Source organism: Stegodyphus dumicola, chromosome X2, assembly GCF_044657685.1.
Source record: "Stegodyphus dumicola isolate Sdum_Otavi_A_Nest chromosome X2, ASM4465768v1".
Classification (NCBI taxonomy): Eukaryota; Metazoa; Arthropoda; class Arachnida; order Araneae; family Eresidae; genus Stegodyphus; species Stegodyphus dumicola.
In genome coordinates, this window is record NC_140781.1 from 156468032 (window position 1) to 156488040 (window position 20009).

At 33.5% G+C, this 20009-nt stretch overlaps 1 protein-coding gene across 1 annotated transcript in view; it reads left to right on the top strand.

The window, feature by feature from the left end:
* Positions 1-20009, top strand: part of LOC118188810 (LON peptidase N-terminal domain and RING finger protein 3) — a 119956-nt gene that overhangs the window by 53438 nt on the left and 46509 nt on the right. The window contains exons 4-5 of the mRNA XM_085809038.1: positions 9978-10175; positions 15490-15583. Of these exons, the coding sequence (XP_085665164.1) occupies positions 9978-10175; positions 15490-15583 (292 nt within the window). The remainder of the gene's footprint in view (positions 1-9977; positions 10176-15489; positions 15584-20009) is intronic.

A 20009-nucleotide genomic window follows, 5' to 3' on the forward strand; every position in this document is an offset into this window, starting at 1 on the left:
GTAGTTGTTTACGTTTCCGGCTTTGCATCGGCGTCGCTCATATTGCGGCAGCGTACAGTACTATGGGCTCAAAACCCATATATTAAGATCGTGTACAAAATCTTAATATATGGGTTTCATCCCCAATTTATACCTTGAAATTGACGGGCCTTGCGTGCAATGGCTTGTGTCTTAATTTTGAGTTGCTGTAGATGTGGGATCCATGTAAGGCCTTTGTCCCATATTAAGCCTAAATACTTGAGCTCTTTGACGATTTTTAGATTTTTCTGTTGGAGTTTAATACATGAATTTCTGCTTGGGTTGGTGCCTGGCTTGGGAATGATAAGAGCGGTTGATTTGGAAGTGGAGATGGTTAATTTGAGTTCTTGACAGAGGAAGCTGAATTTTTGTAATATTTGAGTGCTTCTGTGTTCCAATTCGTTTCTGGTGCGACCCTGGATTAGGAACGCAACGTCGTCTGCATAGGCAACTAGTGTATGCTGTGGCCAGTTGGTGGAGATGATGCTGTTGGAAGTTATATTCCAGAGCACTGGGCTGGCGCAAGATCCTTGCGGGCATCCTCTCTCCTGCTGTTTAATGGTTGTCTCGTTGATGTGTGGGACCAGGAGGAAACGATTCTGGAGGTAACTGTCAAATATGTCATAGATGTTATGGGGGCATCGAGATGAGCGGAGAGATTGTTTAATGGCCGGCCACCAGAGGGTGTCAAAGGCACTCTGAAGGTCAATTGAGACAAAGGCCGTGTGAAGCTGTTGTTCTTTGTTGTGGTGGATTATCCGTCGAACTTCCTCCAGAGCATGCAGTGTGGAGAGGCCAGAGCGGAAGCCGAACTGCCTGCTGCTTAGGATGCGGTTGTCTTGCAGATGAAAGATGAGTCTTTGTACAATTAGTTTTTCGTAGACTTTCCCTAGAGCCGGCAACAGGCAGATCGGTTGGAGAGAGCTTGGGCTTTGGGGATCTTTGTTCTTTTTAGTGAAGAAGACTACATGACCAGTTTTAAAGGCGCTTAGGAAGAGCTCATGTTTCAGTAGGTTGTTGAAGAAGTGAAGAAAGAAGATGGGATGTGATTTGTAGGCGATCTTGAGGATGCTATGTTCTAGGCCGTCAGGGCCTGGTGCTTTCTTCTTGGGCAGGGTATGATAGATTTGTGTGATTTCCTGTCTGGTGAAGGGAATGTCGTCTTGGGTCATCGGTGCTGCGTGGTTGTTTCTAAGAAGCTTTTGTTCCGGTGAATCATCAGCTGGGTTATCTGAGGGAAAGACGGTGCTCAAGATAATTGCAGCAGTGTTTGAGGTAAGGCTGGTGTTCGAGTTGGCAGTTTGTTGCTGCAAGTAGATTTGGTGGGGTCGAAAAACTTTGCTTGTTGAGATTTTGTGGAGAATTCCGAAGGGATCAGAGTTCTCGCTGCAGAATTTCTTCCAGGTGGTAGTTTTTGGAGTCAGTATGCTTTGTTTGTATGTAGCTCTCTCTTTTCTGAACTGTGTTAGGAAGAAGGCGCGTTCCTCTGGGGTGTCTGCTTTGGTAAGGCGGCGTCTTAGTGCCCGGCATTTTTGGCGTTGCTGGCGAAGGTCCTTCGACCACCATGAAAGACCTTGGATTTTCTTGGCTGTGCGGATGGGGAGAGTACTGTCACAGCATTTTTACTGTGCAATTTTATTAGATTTTGATTTTAATAGGGCCTTTTTTTAACAAATATTGTTAAAAAATAAAATTTAATAGTGGCCACGTAAATGCATAATGACTAAGGTTACATATTTACCTAATTTAATTATTTATAACTAACTGCTTACCCTTAAAAATTATTTCTACATATCAAGGCGAGTTATTGCCTTTCATTAATACTCACTGTGGTCACAAGATAAAACACAAAAATGTAGAAATTCAAGTAAAACTTATACTTTGCATCTAGTGAGGCTTAAAATAATACAAAACAACTTATCACCTCTGGTTGCTTTAATGGCTTATTGGAACCTGAAAGTATATGAACTGGGTTGCAACCCCTGGAATTTTACACAAAGCTATGATACTAACTGCATCAAACAGAGCCTGACTAAATTTCAACACTTGCCAACCATGCCTTCATCAGGCCTTTCAGGTTTGTTCGAATCAGCATGTCTCTCTCTCTGGACAATCAGCAGCGGTGACATCATTCAGTATTTTGTTATGAATCATGCTGATTATGATCTTACTTCGCATTTGAACCTATTCCGTTTGGCGTAAAATCTAATACCTGCTATTTACTAAACCTCTAGACTGACCAAGTATGTGACAAAATGAGATAAAAAAATCAGCATATAGCTAACTATTAGTAAAACGTAAATATCACTTATCTTCTTTCAAATATGCACAACTATTATTAAGTGTAAAATATTTAATGCTACTTAATAAATTGCATGAAGTTTATTTTATTCTCAAACTTATTAATAATTATGTTAATTAATTCATATTTAGTAATAATTCATATTACTTAGGGATCTATTTTATTTTTAGGATGGTATTACAAAAGTGAAATTCAGGCATAGAATAATATTTTTAATTGAATTTATTCAGTTCCCATTTGCTCATAGGTCCTTAATTTTTCCCATTAATGGTCCTTAAAAGTCCTTTAAAGTACTTAATTTCCATGTGCAGAAATGTGTACGAACCCTGTAAAAAGATATAGCACACTTACAGAGTTACATTTGTTATTAATAATAGTAACTAATTGTTACTTCATAAAATTCTGTGCGATTTTGGTAGAAGCAGTCTAGTTCATCAATCTTTGCCCTAATCTGATGTTTTGCATTTCCTGTATTGGGCTGGCAGTTTAAATGTTTATTTTGCATTGTCTATGTTGGCAGCCATTTCGGTGGCACTGTTAGGTGAAAATTGTATTTACATTTGCCCCTCTTCCCTTCATCAATATATCTCTGAAGAATAAATTTTATTTTAAACTAGAAATTCAAAGTAGTCAGTTTTATGTATAAATTATGTGAGTTATATTACATTTTAAAAATTAGTTTATATCTCAGTCTTACTCAACTGCTTTTCTATTATGTCAGCTGCATTAAATGTAGCTTTGTTTATGTTGAATTATTTTTACCAGAATATGCATATTTCTCTCAGCTGACTGTGTTTTTGACCTTATTTTATGGATGACATAAAAGTTAAGTAAATTAAATGGTAAAGTGTAGATAAACAGTATATTATATCATAAACTTTTGTAATATCATGTATTATATGATATTATGAAAGTTGCTGTACTGTTAGGTATTATGTAAATCACCTTTTTGTGTTTTTTGCAGCAGATGTTAGAAATACCACCACAGGCAAGAAGAGGCACTTCAGTATGCTTCTGTGTGTTGTAAGATACTTCTGTGTGTTGCTTAGTACAGGGCTTAATTTCTAAAGACTAGAAGTGCTGGAGTTGTACAAAAGACCATCAGGAAAGAGGAAAAAGAATAAATAAATAAAATCTTTGATAAACAAAAGATTTTAAAATTAAATAATTTCACTGATAATATAAAGTATATGTAATAACTGAGACAAAAGAGAAGAAAATCTTAAAGGTTTCAGATTTTAAATTATGCCCAAAGGGGCGATTTTTTAAATATTTTGTGTGTTACCTTTATTTATTAAATATGTTCTTCATACTTAAACCATAAAATTTAGTTCAAGAGCAGTATCGCAAAATAATTTTAAATTGAACATATCTTTAGAATTTAAGATGCACAGTCTCACCCACTGGAGATAAAAATGTTTTTTCTTCTGTACAACATTGCCATTGCTTGCTTTGAAGTTATTGACTTTGTTTATCAAAAATTTGTTAAAGTTTTACAAAATATGAAATTGATAATAAAACAAATTCCAAATTTCGGCTTCCAGATGCCCATATTCGTAGTACGAGTACATAATTCAAAATTTGATCTCTCTAGTTACCTTTGTTTTATCACAATGCCAGAAGTATACATACATTAATGCAGATTCTTCATTATCTAATTTCTTCAAATATAATACAGAGCAGTAATATTTGGTGGCAACAGTTTGAAAATTGAAGCAGACATTCAGAGTGATTTGACGCAAAATGAAAACAATAGTCCCTCAGGGACAAGGCGTGACCTTCAAGAGGGAGAAGGCCATGACACTTTATAAACATGGCGGAGCTTTCCGTCCGATGTTATCGTTGGAAGGTCATCTGGATTTTTAAATTTTCGTCGGAAATATAACTTTATCATGTTGCTTAGTTAATTAAAATAGCTGAAAGAAAGGAGACTTTATATACATTATTTTCTATAGCTTTTTAGGCCTTTTTACAGATATTTTAGTTAACTTTGTGCATAAATATAATTGAGAGAACCGAAGAACAAACGAACAATTTACAAAAATTTAAACGCTGATCGAAAATTGCCACTGTCATGATAAATCGGGAAGGGGTTTTTTAAATAATAATTAATATTTTACCTAGGCTCAAGTATTAATGTATTCGCGATTCAGAGCAAAATAAATAACCATCAAATAATATTTTTTTTAAATCAAAATATTTTTTGAAATATTTTAAAATAGTGTATGTGGCAATATTAAAAAAAAACACAAAAACTATGCAGTGTTTGAAAGTTAACCAAAAAAAGTAAGAGAACTACTATTTCCAATTAATAAAAAATCCTTTAATATTTTTCAAATGGCAAGCTGTTAAAAGTACAATAATTTGTAGCAATGTTGATGATTTTTAACATCATTTCTTTCGATCATATGTAAATATATATATATATACACTTGTTTTAGACAATGGCAGATTCTCATGTCCATTTTATTCATTTTTTCAAATCAATAACATTCCTTTGGATACTGCACAGAAATGATTTGAATAATATACACAATAGTAAGAACTGCACATTTAAATCTGCTCTTCATTAAATAGCACACACAGAAAAGTTTTTTCCCATTTATCATGAATTTTATGGATTCATGAATGGAATTTATTCAAATGTAATAATTAAAAAACATAACTTGCAACACTCATATTCATACCAAGAGATATATTATGAATTCCAGGAGAAAAATAACAGAACTGCAATTTGCACTTAATGTAAAATTTAAGTTTTTTAAAATATTATATGATTGAAAATGTAATAATTATGAATTACAATATTTAGTAGTAACGCTGATGTTTCTTAACACCATTTCTTTCAATCATAAGCAGGAGTATATACATATTTTTAGTTTCTAAATTTGAGGATAATGGGAATTACGATTATCATTTATATGCTTTTTATTATTTATTGCCAGTTGTGTATGTTGTTTGCTAGGTTATTTCATTTCAAATATGAATGTTGGAAGGCTTTTTTGTTATAAGATTTATGTATGTTTCTTGCACGAAATATTTTTATCACATTTATTAGCTAATTTATATAGTATTTCATTTACATACCTTGGAGATATAGAAGTTGATGGTTATATATTTTGCTCTGAAACGCAAATAGATTAATACTTGAGCCTAGGTAAAATATGAATTATTATCTTAAGAACCCCTTCCCAATTTATCATGACAGTGGCGATTTTCAATCAACGTTTAAATTTTTGTAAAATGTTTGTTTGTTCTTCGGTTCTCTCAATTATATTTATGCACAAAAGTTAATTAACATATCTGTAAAAAGCCTAAAAAGCTAAAGAAAATAATGTATATAAAGCCTCCTTTCTTTCAGCTATTTGAATTAATTAAGCAACATGATAAAGTTATATTTCCGACGAAAATTTAAAAATCCAGATGACTTTCCGACGATAACATCGGACGGAAAGCTCCACCATGTTTATAAAGTGTCATGGCCTTCTCCCTCTCGAAGGTCACGGACAAGGCCCCTTTGGACTAAAAAATTACGTAATTAAAGAGAAGAAAAAGAAAGGGAAAAATTGTAAAATGTTTCAGATTTTAAATTACATCCAAAGGGGCATTTTTTTAACGTTTTGTGTGTTACCTTTATTTATTAAATATCATGTTCTTTGCACTTAAACCATAAAATTCAGTTCAAGAGCAATATCACAAAATAAATTTAAAAGGAGCATATCTTTAGAATTTCCAATACACAGTCTCGCACACAGGAGATAAAAATGTTTTTTCTGTACAATGTTACCATTGCTCACTTTGAAATCCTTAGTCAAAATCTCGTTAAAGTTTTTACAAAATATGAAATCGATGATAAACCAAATTTCAAATTTGGGCTTCCAAATGCCCATATTCGCAGGAGAATTTACATTATTCAACATTTGTTAGCTTTAGGTACCATTGTTTTATCACACTGCAAGAAACATACGTACATTTATGCAGATTCTTCATTATTTAATTTCTTTAAATATAATGCAGAGCGATAATATTTGGTGACAACAATTAGAAAAGTGAAACTACGGTTGTAGTGAATAAATGCAAAATCCCAAAACGAAATTAATAGTCCTTCTGGGCAAATTGCCCCTTTCGACTAATAATTAACATAATTAAATAATTGATGATTAAAGTAATTAAATAGTTAAAATGTAATTAAATGTAAAGTGATAAATTATAACTTAAATATTATTACTGAAATTTTATTACTAAAAATAAAATCTTGGAGATCAAATTTCTGCTGAAATTGTTCAGTTACATAAACATAGCTATAATAATTGTGCATTTCTAAATCGATGATGGTGGTTCAGTGAGTTTTAATACTTTTACAATATTTGAATTCACTATATACAGAGCTATTCTTAGGCCACCGCCTTCAACATAAGCAAACTTTATTCTCTCTCAACTATGCAAGCAACAGCGCCTTCTAGCCTTTTCCTTCAAACTATGCAACAATAGCTGGGCTCCGGTAGGTTGCAGTACAGTTTAAACTCTGGCTTAGTAATGAATGATTAACTCTTACATTTCAGTTTCTGTTTAAACTCAACTTAGGAACACAATTGCAGCAGTGGAAAAAAACGAAAATATTGCAGTAACAAAAAATAAATAAAAAATTTTAAATTAATATTTTTGTGAAAAATAGTATTTTATGTAAAGATTTGGATTTAAAATAATTTTTTTCACCTTTTATCTGACTTTAAGGGGATTAGAATAAAACGTTTTTACGTTTCAAACCCTATTATGCTAAAATATGCATCAGAACATTAATGGAATATTGATCCTAAATTCTGAAACCATTATATTTTTGGTAAATTGTTTATCTGTAGAAAACTCAATATATTTGTGTATTGGGTATATCTTTAAAACATATCATATACCTCTGCTGCACAGCCCCTTCTTTCTTTTTGCATTACTTTGTTGCATAACATTTTTAGGGAGAGAAAGAAGGAGGAATTATTGTAATCTTAGGAGATGGCTTCCCTGACAATAATATAAATTTTTTCATCTTCAGTAATTTAAACCAAACACAGATCCAGCACTAGAAATTAGAGGCAGGAAAAATTTTTAGAATTTAGACAGATCCTGGGGTGCCGCACTGGGTGGCAATTGAATTTCTTAAAATATTTCCATCAACATATAAAATGCATAGAAGAAGTGAGGCAACATTCAACAACCCATTGCCTCCCTCAAAATTACTGACATTTGGATTGCTGATTATGGCAGAGCATGCAGGAATATTTCTTCTTGTAGGTACATTTCTTATTGGTTTATACAGTAGAAGTCCAGAAATCCGCAACGCTTGGGACCAGAGTTTGTGCGGGTTTTAGGATTTTGTGGATTTCAGGACAGAAAAGATAATATTTAGACTAAAAGTGCAAAATAAATAAAGCGTATTAGATACATTTAATTAAATTATTATATACATTAATACAATAATTAATTACATGCATTAAATTATTATTACATATATAAACTGATTATATTGTTCATTTACACTAGGCTCCTCTATTTTTAAATCAGCATAAATCTGCTTCCCCTTTTCTCTCAGGAGTAGTCCTGAAATAGGTACCCCATCATTCCGCTTCTGCCGAAACCACTCATACAAGACAGCATCGAGGTTTGCCGATTTCGCCTCATGTAAAGATTTCCGGTTTTGGATTCCGGTGTTAGAATCACTGTTGCTGTAAAATTTCAACAGCTTTTCTTTATTGTTCCGTATATCATACACAGTCCGTGTGGCAATTCCATACGATTCTGCTATAAACTGAGCAGTAGCACCTGCCTCCATCTTTAGCAGAATTTCCACTTTTTTCATTATTGTCAATGCGACGTGTTTACGTTTTTCAACGTTGCAAGCAGTAAAATCACACGTGTGTTTCTTATCCGTCATTGTATTAAAAAGTGCTGAAATTTAAAATGTTATCCACAAAATATCCAGTTAAAAAAAAAAAAAAACGACATCTCTAAACAATCTCGTAAAATAACAAAGCTCAGAAAATACAACAACGGGAAGCGTGAACTTGAAAGAAGAGTTGAGTTGATCGTCTGCTTTTTTTCCTCAATGCAGATTGGAGAGGAAAATCTCTTATCATGATGTCAATAATTTTGTATTTCCATTATGACTCATTATTATTCGGTAATTATGATGTTATTATCCAGTAAATACAGTCAAAAGTCGTTAATCCGGACTCGTCGGGACTTTGGCGATTCCGGATTATCGATTTTTCCGGATTACAGATCATCAGTTTAAATCTGGTAAGATGGCATGCAGAAATTACAAAATTAAGAATATGAAACCATAATTTATGAAATAAAGAACAATTATGAACTAAAGGGTATCAAAATTTACAAAAAGAAAAAGCTTAATATTTATTTGTTTACTTTATTAAACATTTCTTTCAATGTAAGTTGCTTCGTTTCATGTGATAATACTTTCTCTTTAATTCTATTAAACAGACATAATTTCTTGTTTAGTTACAAAGTTCCGCTGTTCAAGTCCTATAATTGCTGTGTTGAGAATACCGACTAATTTGTCAATCGAAATGTTTTCGTTTTCAATAACCTCTGGGTCACTTTCTTCACTATCGGAAGTGAATTATAATGACGAGGAACTTGATTTAAATCATATCAAAGACGGAGTACATCGAGATGAAATACTAGACTTAGTAAGGAATTATAAGCCAAATAAAATAAAAACATCTGCTCTGAAGATAAGGATAGTGTTGACAGATCAACTTCCAATCCGCAGCGTGAAATTGATAAACAGATTTCGGATTTCAAAACATACTTTCGCTTTGTAGATACAAATTACATATTAGTAAATATATATCGGAAATTCTATTTGACATAATCGAAAGTTCAAGCTTACTTTCATGAAATTGCTCTAACAGTCTGCAAAAAATAATAAGCCGGATCCAATTTGAAGATTAAGGAACAACGCAATCTGCAACATTAACTGAATTTTTAGCTTAGCCTATCCCGTCCGTCACACATTAAACGCGCATGCGCACAAACATATTCGCAGACGTAAAGGTCTTATGCGCACTATTAAACGCCTGTGCGCATGCGTGAACGCTGCGCATGCGCAGAAAGTTTGTAGCTTTGAGGTCCGGATTATAGATCATTCCGGATTATGGGTGTCCGAATTAACGACTTTTGACTGTAGTATTTTTTCTTTGATATTTGGTACTCTATGTTGCAGTTTCTGGAACCTATAAACTAAATTTTTATATTTTGAGAGGCAACGCGGATTTCAGGTCGGCAGATTTTCGGTATTTGACTGTATTTACATTGTGTAAGAGGAAAATGAGAAACTTATGCAACCAGTCTGCCGAGCTGCCAGGAGCTTTTCGTTTTGGTGTACTGTAATACTGTTGCAAAATTTGGAGTATTTTATCGTATGTAAAAAATGTTGTTGAGTTGATAAAAAGCTGAAGGCTATAACTGATGATGTGTTATATAATTAAGGTGTGTAAAGTTTGTTTAATTATTCAAAGGCTAAATGTCATGGTATTTTATTCAAATGTAAAGTATATAATTATATACTGTTGTAATAAATTGGTTGCATTAAATTAGCATTGTAACTGATGCGACCAAAATTTTAAGACTCTTAATTTTCTTTCAGTTATTTGAAGATATATTAAAGAAATGTGTGAGTAAACAATATTTAAAGACTTCTGCTGATTCTGCTGCTTCGAAATATTCCTCTCTGAAACAGAAAAAAACCTTAACAGGAAGTGATGGAAGTTTGAGTGGTGCTGAAAGTAATGATAGTTTCATTTTAACGGAAGATGACAACTCATCAAGCGATGATGACATTAAGGTCAGTAGGAATATTTATTTCTCCAGAAAATTTAGTTAGAATGTTTTACTTAGTACTCTTTTGATATCTTTTGTAATTTTTATATTTTACTTTAAAAAAAAATTATATAAGTTGATAATCATACAATTTTATGTTTAAATTACAGTGTAGAATTTTCTCATTTTGGCTTGTTGCTGATCAAACATATAAGCTTAAGAATGAGTAAAACGTCGAGGGAAAACAATTTCTCTGTGCTGTTTTACTTTTTAAATTTTGAGCTGACAAAAACTTTTCTGCAGTAACAAACTCAAAATCAGTATATTTATGAAATTAGTTGAAGATTTTTATTCCTTTTGTTTAAATAAGGAAAAGTATGGCCAAAAAATTAACACAAGGTTATATCTGTTTAGAATTAGGTGATGTATTATACTTTTTTTTTTTTTTTTAACAAATTAAGATTCACATGTTATTTTGAAATAAACAAGCTCACATAGTAGTACCCTAATCAAGCTTAAATGGTAATTACTTACTTCACTTCATATACATTGTTTCAAACGTTAGTGGCTTATTCTTTGAAATCTAGTTATGCAATCTTTTTGTTATTTGCTTCTGAGGATATTGTGCAGTTTAAAAATTCATTCTCAAGTTTTGAGTGCTTATCTAAATCAATATTTTTGTATTTTACTTTTATGAGAAGTCTTCTAGGACTAGGGTCTAGTTGTAAATAATTATTAAAATGAAAAATACTGAAGGTTTGTCTCCTAGCTAACCTGCTATTTATTTCCATTGATTGTTGGATTGGCCTAATTTATGATTGTTGGATAGGCCTAATTTATAAGTACATTGCATATATATTTACAGACTTTGAAAGATGCCATTCGTTTTAAAGCAGAACCATAAGAAATAACTGAAATTTTCTGTTGTAACCTGAAACTCATTTATTAAAAATTTTCTCGATTCATTTCACAAGGCAATTTTTAGGAAAGTCTTCATTGGGCTTAAAACAGAGAAGTATGGTGGCCAAGCCATTCCTGTCCTGTAAGAACATTAGAAAATATGTCTTGCATCAATTTTGCATACTTTGTGCTATCTGTGCTAGTACAGAGTTGGAATGTTTATTTTTAGTTTCCACAGTCCTTTTTTGACCAAGGAAGAGAAAAGTTTTCTTAATGTGCTTACTGTATGCTTGTTTCTTAATTTTAAGTCTTGGTCAACCAAAGACTGATTCTATACCATAATGGTAAAAAAAACCTGCATCTATTAATGAATTTCTGTTGTAGTCGCTAATGTGAGCTTGTCAGTGATTAGATTGGTGTCAGTAAAACAATTTTGGGGGGGGGGGTGCTTTGTATGTTTCCTACTTTTCCTTGTTCTCTTCCATAATGGAAAAGTTCTTTGAGTAGTTTGATCAAGTTTGTCTGCTTTGGCATTTTCAACAGATGAATAATTTCTCATTGTTACCTTTTTTTTTTTTTTTTTTTTTTTTTTTGCTTATCCAAATCAGAATTGCAATTTAATTTTTTAACCATGAACACTGGAAAATTTAAGAGTTTTAGTAACATTAGTGCGGTTGTCAAGTTGAACATCTATCTAATATTACCTTTGATGTAATTTAGAAAATCATGTAAGACAACAGTGGAGGGTTTTTATATTTATGTTTTGAGCTTGTTCTTTTTATTTGAAAGTGAGAAAATGGCTTTGAGTTGCTTTTCATGTGTATTTGAGAATTAATGAGTATTAGGGTACACGTATTCCATCACTATTTCTGTATCAACCTCTTAAGTAACTAGCTGCATCATATTATTCCTTAAGTCTGCTTTTGGGGAATCTCAAGCATAAGATGGGGCTGACAATGGAAATTTCCAAAATGCATAACCCTTGTGCAACATGAGTTTAAAATTTTGTGTCTGATGAACTCTAAACAACTTTTCTTAAAAGAAGGATTTAAGGTAAGCATTGTCGTTGTATTGAACGAGGTTTTATATAAGGGCTTTGTGCGAGATGTGTTCAAAAGCTTTCACAAATTTAACATGATAAATAGCAATTTATTTCTTATTATCAGTTGCAACTGAAGTGAATTCAAATAACCTGATTACTTACATTCATCATTGGAAAATTATTCCAAATCTGAACTGCTCACACTGAAGATAAGTCATGATATATGTTAAAGATAGATACGTATTTCTCGAAAAGAGATTTGCAATGTTAATGGTAGGTACATGGCATTTTCTTCCAGATCTCATGTATACCGATTTTTTTTTTTAAGATAGATTTATGTGAAAACTAATTAAAGATTGTTTTCAGGATTTTTTATTTTTTGGCATAGTAATTTATATATTTATGTAACTGAAAACTTACAAAGCAAGATATGTTTTAAATCCTATGATAAGCACAATATAAAAAATACGAAAGTGTGTATTATTCATATTCAAATGCGTATTATAATATTATTATTCTTTGGTATGAAAGTCATCTCAACTCAGAAACACTGAAGTGTTGATAATAGTGAAAATTAGTCTTAAGACATATTTACCACTAAGGAAAGCCTAGCTGGAATAACATACTTGCCTTTTTCAAAGAAAGTTCTCAGAAGAACCCTTTGAAGTGCTTCTGAATTGCTACGATAATGTTGTGTGTTGATATAGTGAGAAAAATCTTCTGTATAATTCCTATCAGAAGTGTTGTGAGTAGACTGCTAAACATTAACAGTCTAATACAGGCTCAGATCTCTCTGAAGAGACTGGCCACATGGCTGTTCCTTCAAGCTGTAGTGTTGTGTAAGTACAAGCGAGTTTCTTATAGAAAATTCTCGAGGAAAGCATGTCTTTTCTTATGCAAATAGATCACACATGTTTTGCCAAGTGAAGCACCTATTTCTCTTTTATGCATTATCAGAAACAATATTAGTATAAGTATAGTATCTTAAAACTGCTGTTGTAAGTTTTCTTGCATCTGCTTTTTTGTGCTTGAGCTGACTTTCTTCTGAATATAAGAACTCTTGGTTAACAGTTTATCTGACAATTGGTAATTGATGAGTATGTGATTATCACTAGCATTTATTTGTTTTCTGGATTCATAATTTTAGTTTTTATTTCATGTAGTATATGTATTGTTTCTAGAAAAACTTTTATCTTATCCTGGCCTGTAATAAATATTGAAAAATTTTGTATATTATGTGTGTTACAATATTTTAATCAGTCTATTTAAAGCATCATGATAAAATTTCTACTTTTGACATGTATAAATATAATATATGAATATTGTTATTTTCTGATACCAGTTGTTACGTTATTTTCTTCCTTCACATTCATACGGGGTTCGTGAGGGTTTGGAGTGAATAACGACGACACTTGATGATGAAGTATCGAAACACACTGTATTTATCCAACACTAATCAGGACAGCTCCAAAGTCACTTTTACAGTCGTCGAAGATCTACAATAAACACGCTGGAACAATCAGCGACACAGCCTTCACACTGTCAGGCAATAACGTTGGAGACAGCTTCACTGCAAAGCACCAGAGTACAGCTCCCGACTCTGCTCGGTCGTTCTTGGAACTCCATGTACTCTCGAGACTCTCCACGCTACAACTTGTAATGGACTCAACGACACACAGAGCACAGCTCCTGACTCTTCGGTTCAGTCGTTCCTGGAGCTCAACACGCTCTCTCGGCAATACTCTATGAGACTCCTTCGGTGCAGTCGACGACCCACTTGGCACTCGCTGCCTGGCTATCAACTTGATAGACTCCGCATGGACTGACTAACTCAAGACACACTGACTGCGGACCAGCATGGTTTATATAGCTTTCGGCTTGTGTTTGAGAACATTCTGGACTAAACCGGTAAGAATTTGTTCCAGAAAGTTCTCCATTTGTCCATGGCATATCGCCAATTTTGTCGCCAAATGTGGCAACCCTGCCTTTCTTGCCATTTCATGGCAACCCTAAAACTTCTTTATGGGGAAGCTATCTCACCGCGCCTGGTCATTTTGTAACAATATGAATATTCGTACAATCAGTTAATGAATCCCAAAGTCTTTTAAAGGTGTTTACTGCATATGTTTCATTTTTCCCATTGAAATGTTTTCTGTGAGAGTTTGTCTGGATTAGTGATAATGTTGACAAGTGGAATACTTTTATCTTAATTGTACTATTTTTTTTAACTTTCTACTGTTGTGCCCTCAGCTCGCTCTTCATGAGTATGGGTGTGGCAGTCTTGAGGTACTTTAACACTTTGGGAGATCACCTATATCAGATGTTACAGTATGCAGGGGCAGTAATATTTTCTTTTCTCTTTTCTTGCCTTAGGTTTGCATTTTTTCCTTTCTTACTGTTTCCTTTTTCGAGGATGGAACTCGCAGTGAAATGCTGTTGCAAGAATTTTGTCTCTGGTTTACCATGGGAAGAAAACTTCTATGCATTTGCTATGCATGGAAACCCATATGTCTGGATAGGAGGGTCGTAATAATTGAGGAATAAGATATTATCCTCAACATACTGCTTTGCTCACTGCTTCAGCTCATATGAGAGATATTTAGAAGTCACCACTAGTGTCGACAAGCTGGTTACTAGTAGTATCAGTGGTCTGGGGATTTCCGAAAAACCAAGCTTGAATCTTCAGTTTGCATATATACCCGGTTAGCCCTGGCATATGGATCTACATCCCTTTGTTGGGCTCCATAATGTTTAGAGATGTTGGATTCGAATCTTTGTTTTTCTCAAGTATGGCTCAAATATCATCATCCTTTGTCAGTAAAAGCAGTAAGATGCTTTCAATGAAAAAGCATGCAACGTAGCAAATGTCAATAATAAACTCCATCACCTCAGTTCCTTTTTTTGTTTCTTGTGCTACTAATGATTTTCAGAAAATATCTCCATTCTGGCTCTGTAACTAGATTAATTCATAAACTGGAGAACCAAAGATACATGAAGAGTCTACAACCAGATCTGCTTATTGAGACAAGTAGCTGGAAGTAGTCAGCTTCTTTGATAAAAGTAACAAACTTGGAACACATCACTGTTAGTGTGTTGGCACATTAAAGCCTCAATTACTCAAGAGAAACCATCTCCATGCATAACTTGATCTTTCTATCAAAAGAGGAGATAGCTGTTGAACTCGGTGACTAGGTCTGCCAAACAGTCTGCGCAAGTGCATGTTTTTAAGTCATTCAGGGGCCGTGTTTAAATTTAATCCTGCTGTAGATCAAATATAAATTTATTATGTTAATTTTTTTATAATTTAAATATCCATTTTTTTTCCACAGTGCAAGTGCATGACAATTTGATACAAATGTATTCAATGATTTTTATTATTTATGTGTGATATGAATAGGACTGGAGTGGAATTGAATGGAAAGAATGTACTGGAAGAAGTAAATTGCACGGAATCCTGGAATTTTTTTTCGATAGTGTTGAAAAAATACTAGGTAATGCTTTCTTTTTCTTGTTAAAGTATGGAATCTTTCTGTGAATTGTTTAAGTTAATAATATCACTAAAATTTTATTGCAGATATCATTGTTGGAGCTAATATTTTTATTTAAAAATACACTGACGAAAAAATATCCCAACACAAAGAAAAATGTATTGTGGAATAATGAAATTTCGGCAATACATTTGTCTAGGTAATAGATTTAATTAATTAAATTTTCAAAATTACAGGCTAATGCAGGTGCAAGACCTGTTTCAAATGTGAAATGTTGGTACATTAATAACCAGTGTAACCCAGTGTAACCACCAGAATTTTGAATGCAAGTATGTAGTTCCATCCCTGTTGCACTTGGTCATTAAATACAGGGGCAGTTAAGGCTGCTTATGTATAACTCTGGAGTTTTTGTCCAGTGGTGTCCCATACATGCTTATTTGGAAAAAGGTTTGGTGATCTAGCAGACCAAGGCAACATGTTGACACACTGTAGAGTATGTTGGGTCTCAACAGTAGTATGAGGGTGAGCATTATCCTGTTGAAAAACACCCCCTTGAATGCTGCTTATGATTGGCAGCAGAACAGGTTGAATGCTCCTGCTGTCAGACGAAATTGCTTCCCAGACCATAACTCCAGGTGTTGGTCCAGTGTGTCTTCCACAGACAGGTTGGCTGCAGGTACTCACCTAGCCTCCTTCTAACCAACACACCGCCATCACTGGTACCAAAGCAGAACTGGCTTTCATCAGAAAGCAACAGATCTCCACTCCATTTTCTCGTGAGCTGGACACCACTGACATTGCAAACAGCAGTGGCTTGGAGTCAGTTGAATGCACGCTACAGGGTGTCTAGCTCAAAGCTGCTCTTCAAGTAAGTGGTTTGTAACAATTCATTGTGTCACTGCAGTGCCAGCTGCAACTGAGATTTCTGCTGCAGATCCAGTACTTTGCACCTCAGCCATATGCAGAATATGGCTGTCTTCCCTCAATAATGCCACATGGCTGCATGGAATCCAGTCTTCTTGAGCCAATTCCTTCCCTTGACCACTGCTGCCATCAATCATGCACAGTGGATACATTCCTGCGAAATCTTTCTGCAATATCACGGAAAGAAAATCCACCTTTTCATAGCCCTCTTACATGACCTCATTCAAACTCACTGAGCTGTTGATAATGGCATCTTCATCTTAAAGGCAATCTTGATTAACATCAATTCTCTATGATAAATAATACTCAGAGACTTTACAGCATTTAAAGCAAATTTGATTTTCATGTTTCAGTGGCAGTACTAGTGCCTCTCTTACATACCTACACAAAATTTTAATAGAAGTCATCTTTCAGATGTATCAAGATGTCTGCCAAATTTTGTGTATGTAGCACAACTCATTCTTAGTGTTGGTTTTTTTTCCCCTCCTCCCCATCAGTGTATTTTGTTTCTGTAAAATGTATATTTCCACTTAAATGAAATTTGTATATTTAAATGGTCTTAGTTTGTATTTCTTTAAAAAGAGGAATATCTTTCCATTGATTTTGTAGGATTAATTGAGTACATACATTCTGCATTCATTCTTAAATTTCTTAAATGTAAGAATTTCTTAATTACTGTAAAATGGCTTGTATTTTTCGAAAAAAAAAAAAAAACTTTTCTAAATAACTATGAGTAAATACAGGTACAGTGGAATTTCAATTATCCATTAGTCTGGGTCCATAAGGGATTCTGCTGATCCATTTTTAGCATAGTGCACTGTATAGTATAAATGAAAATAAGGTAAATATCGAAATTAGCAGCAGAAATCTGAGTTGCAGCTGGCACTACAGTGACACAATGAATTGTTATGGCTTCTTAACTTCCTCACTGTTATGTAGAGGAAAAGTATAATATTTAAAACTAATCCCAAATGATATCAAATACCTTATGCATGATTCATTACTTTGGCTCAGTTTTGTTTGCTATCGTTGTACATAGTTTCAGGTTTTGGCACATGGAAATTAAAAACTGCTTCATAAATTATTCATAAAAAGCTCTGTATTTCAGATTTGTCAAATTTGCACTTCAGTTTCTAAAATAAACACTTTTCCCTTAGCATTTTTATTTGAGAGTGCACTATCATATTTTTTTAAGTAGTCTTTTATTCTAAAAGTAGCAATGAAATAGGTACATTTTAATATACTTTGTGGTTTATTTAAAATTTGTTTAAATCTTTTCCCCTTTTACTTATTTGTATTCTTTTTATTTTATTCATTTTGTCCAGTCATCTTAAATGAATGATTTTAAAATAACATACCATCACTAAAGAATTTCGATACAAAACACATTCTTCATCTGATCCAAAATTATGTAGTCATGTAAGAAAGCAGAGACTTGTAAAAAGTGAAGGAGGGAGCTTATTTCACCACCACTCGAAATTGGAAATATTGATAATTGGTGAGTAGGTTTGGCTATGGAAAAATCTACTTTTTTGCTTTTGTTATAAAAGCATTCAACAGGGTTGTCACGCTACCTGGAAAACCGGGAAAAGTCAGGGAATTTGAAAATTGACCAAAAAATTCAGGGAAAAGTCAGGGAATTTAAGTATTTTTGTCAAAATCTGGAAAAGTCAGGGAAGTTCATACAATGATCCCGCCAAAAAAAGCGATTTTTGCGCCGACGTCGGAAGAGATAACTTTTTTGGCGAATTGCCTATCACGTGAGTGTCTGCTGGCATAGAGCCAATTTTCGCAGCTCCAATTTGATTGCCTTTTAGAAAGGCAAAGCAAGTTTCCTGCAACTTTTGGTTTCCAGTATTCTCGAGAATCGCATGTGCAGTGCATGAACTAAAGTAAGTACCTGTTCTCGTATAAAACAAAATGGGTTTAATCTTAGTATATGGTACCATGGAGGTTAGAATTAAAGAATATGTATTGTAAAGAAGGAAAACCTCTCTGCAACAGACGTGGCTCCGTTCCATCATAGAGGGAAACAGCTGTGCATGCGTGATATATCTGCCGCCAAAGCTGGAAACCGGTGTCGAAGTTCGAAGGTCACGTTATCAAGAGTTCATTAAATGAATATCCTTTAAAATTTCTTTAACCACGTGCGCTAAAAAGACGTGCTACGCACGTCAAGATGTTTTTGTCTCAAACTGCGAGCGACATGAACACCACGTCGATAAGCATTTATCGCAAAAATGAAAATAACATGGTGCACACGTCGCCTAACAACGAGATTGTTTATTTCTCGAGTTACAGCTCTGGATTGCACTCGCAGATGCGGAGCGGCGTAAATGAGACACTTTATCACTTGCTATATTGTAGCGCACGGCACCGCAACCGTGAAGTTTAGTCTTAGCGCAAGTAGTTAAACTCAAAATTAAAAGAAAATATTTTTTGTCGCAAGTAAATTAATTCATGGGTTAGTAATTTTCAGGGGGGGAAACTACGAAAATACGTTTTTAAAATTATTGCGAAAAATCCAAGAAGAAATGTCCTTTGATAAAATGTTTCTTCTTGGATTTTTCGCAATAATTTAAAAACGGATTTTCGTAGCTTTCTTTTTGTCAAAGAATATTTCTTCTTAACAAGTTTCTCAATTTCCGGTACACATCGCGGAGAGGGAAATTCTGGCTGCCAGGTTCCGTCGCCAAATCCCTTGGCAAATTTTCCCTCCGCATTCTAGCGGCGTAATAGCATTTTACTTGTATGGAAAATTTTCTTCTTTACATAGACCAAAGAGTGACATCTAGGCTAACCATGTAATATAACTATATTCGCTAAAATATCGTTGATTATTCTAATTCAATTTTTAAGTAATTATCTTTATTTTTATGTTATTCGTATAATTTAATGATGCTTCTTCCCTCTAAATTTATTAATTATTAGTAAATAATATTTCTAAATTTCAGGAAATTTTCTCTGGCATAATCTTGAAATTAATTCTAGCAGTATGATGACATACCATCATGAAATTTAATGCACATATTTTTTTCTTATGTATGTTGCGAAATAAATATAAAATACCTCAATTTATTAAAATAGATTTCTTTCTTTCGTTTAGCTGCAGAATGTCTGCAAAAAAAGCCTTACTTTATTCCAGATTGGGAAGATTCTAATCTCAATCTTCAATGGAGAAAACAACAACTATTATAATTATATTTGTGTTTTCAAGTGTTAGGTGCTTTTTAAGAACATACCTCACACAAATTAAATTTACCTAAAATCTAACCTAACTATTTAGCATTGCATTGTGATTTATAAGGACCGGATTAGCCTCATGTTGAACTGATGATGATCATGAGTAATAATTAAATAAAACATACATTTGTTATCCAATGTATATATCTTAAATTTTATTAAGTTTCTTAAGTGGAAAAGTAAACAAAATTATCAAACAAAGTATACCAAGAATAATTAAGAATAAATGTCCTCTGGGATTTATTGAATAATTAAGTGAATT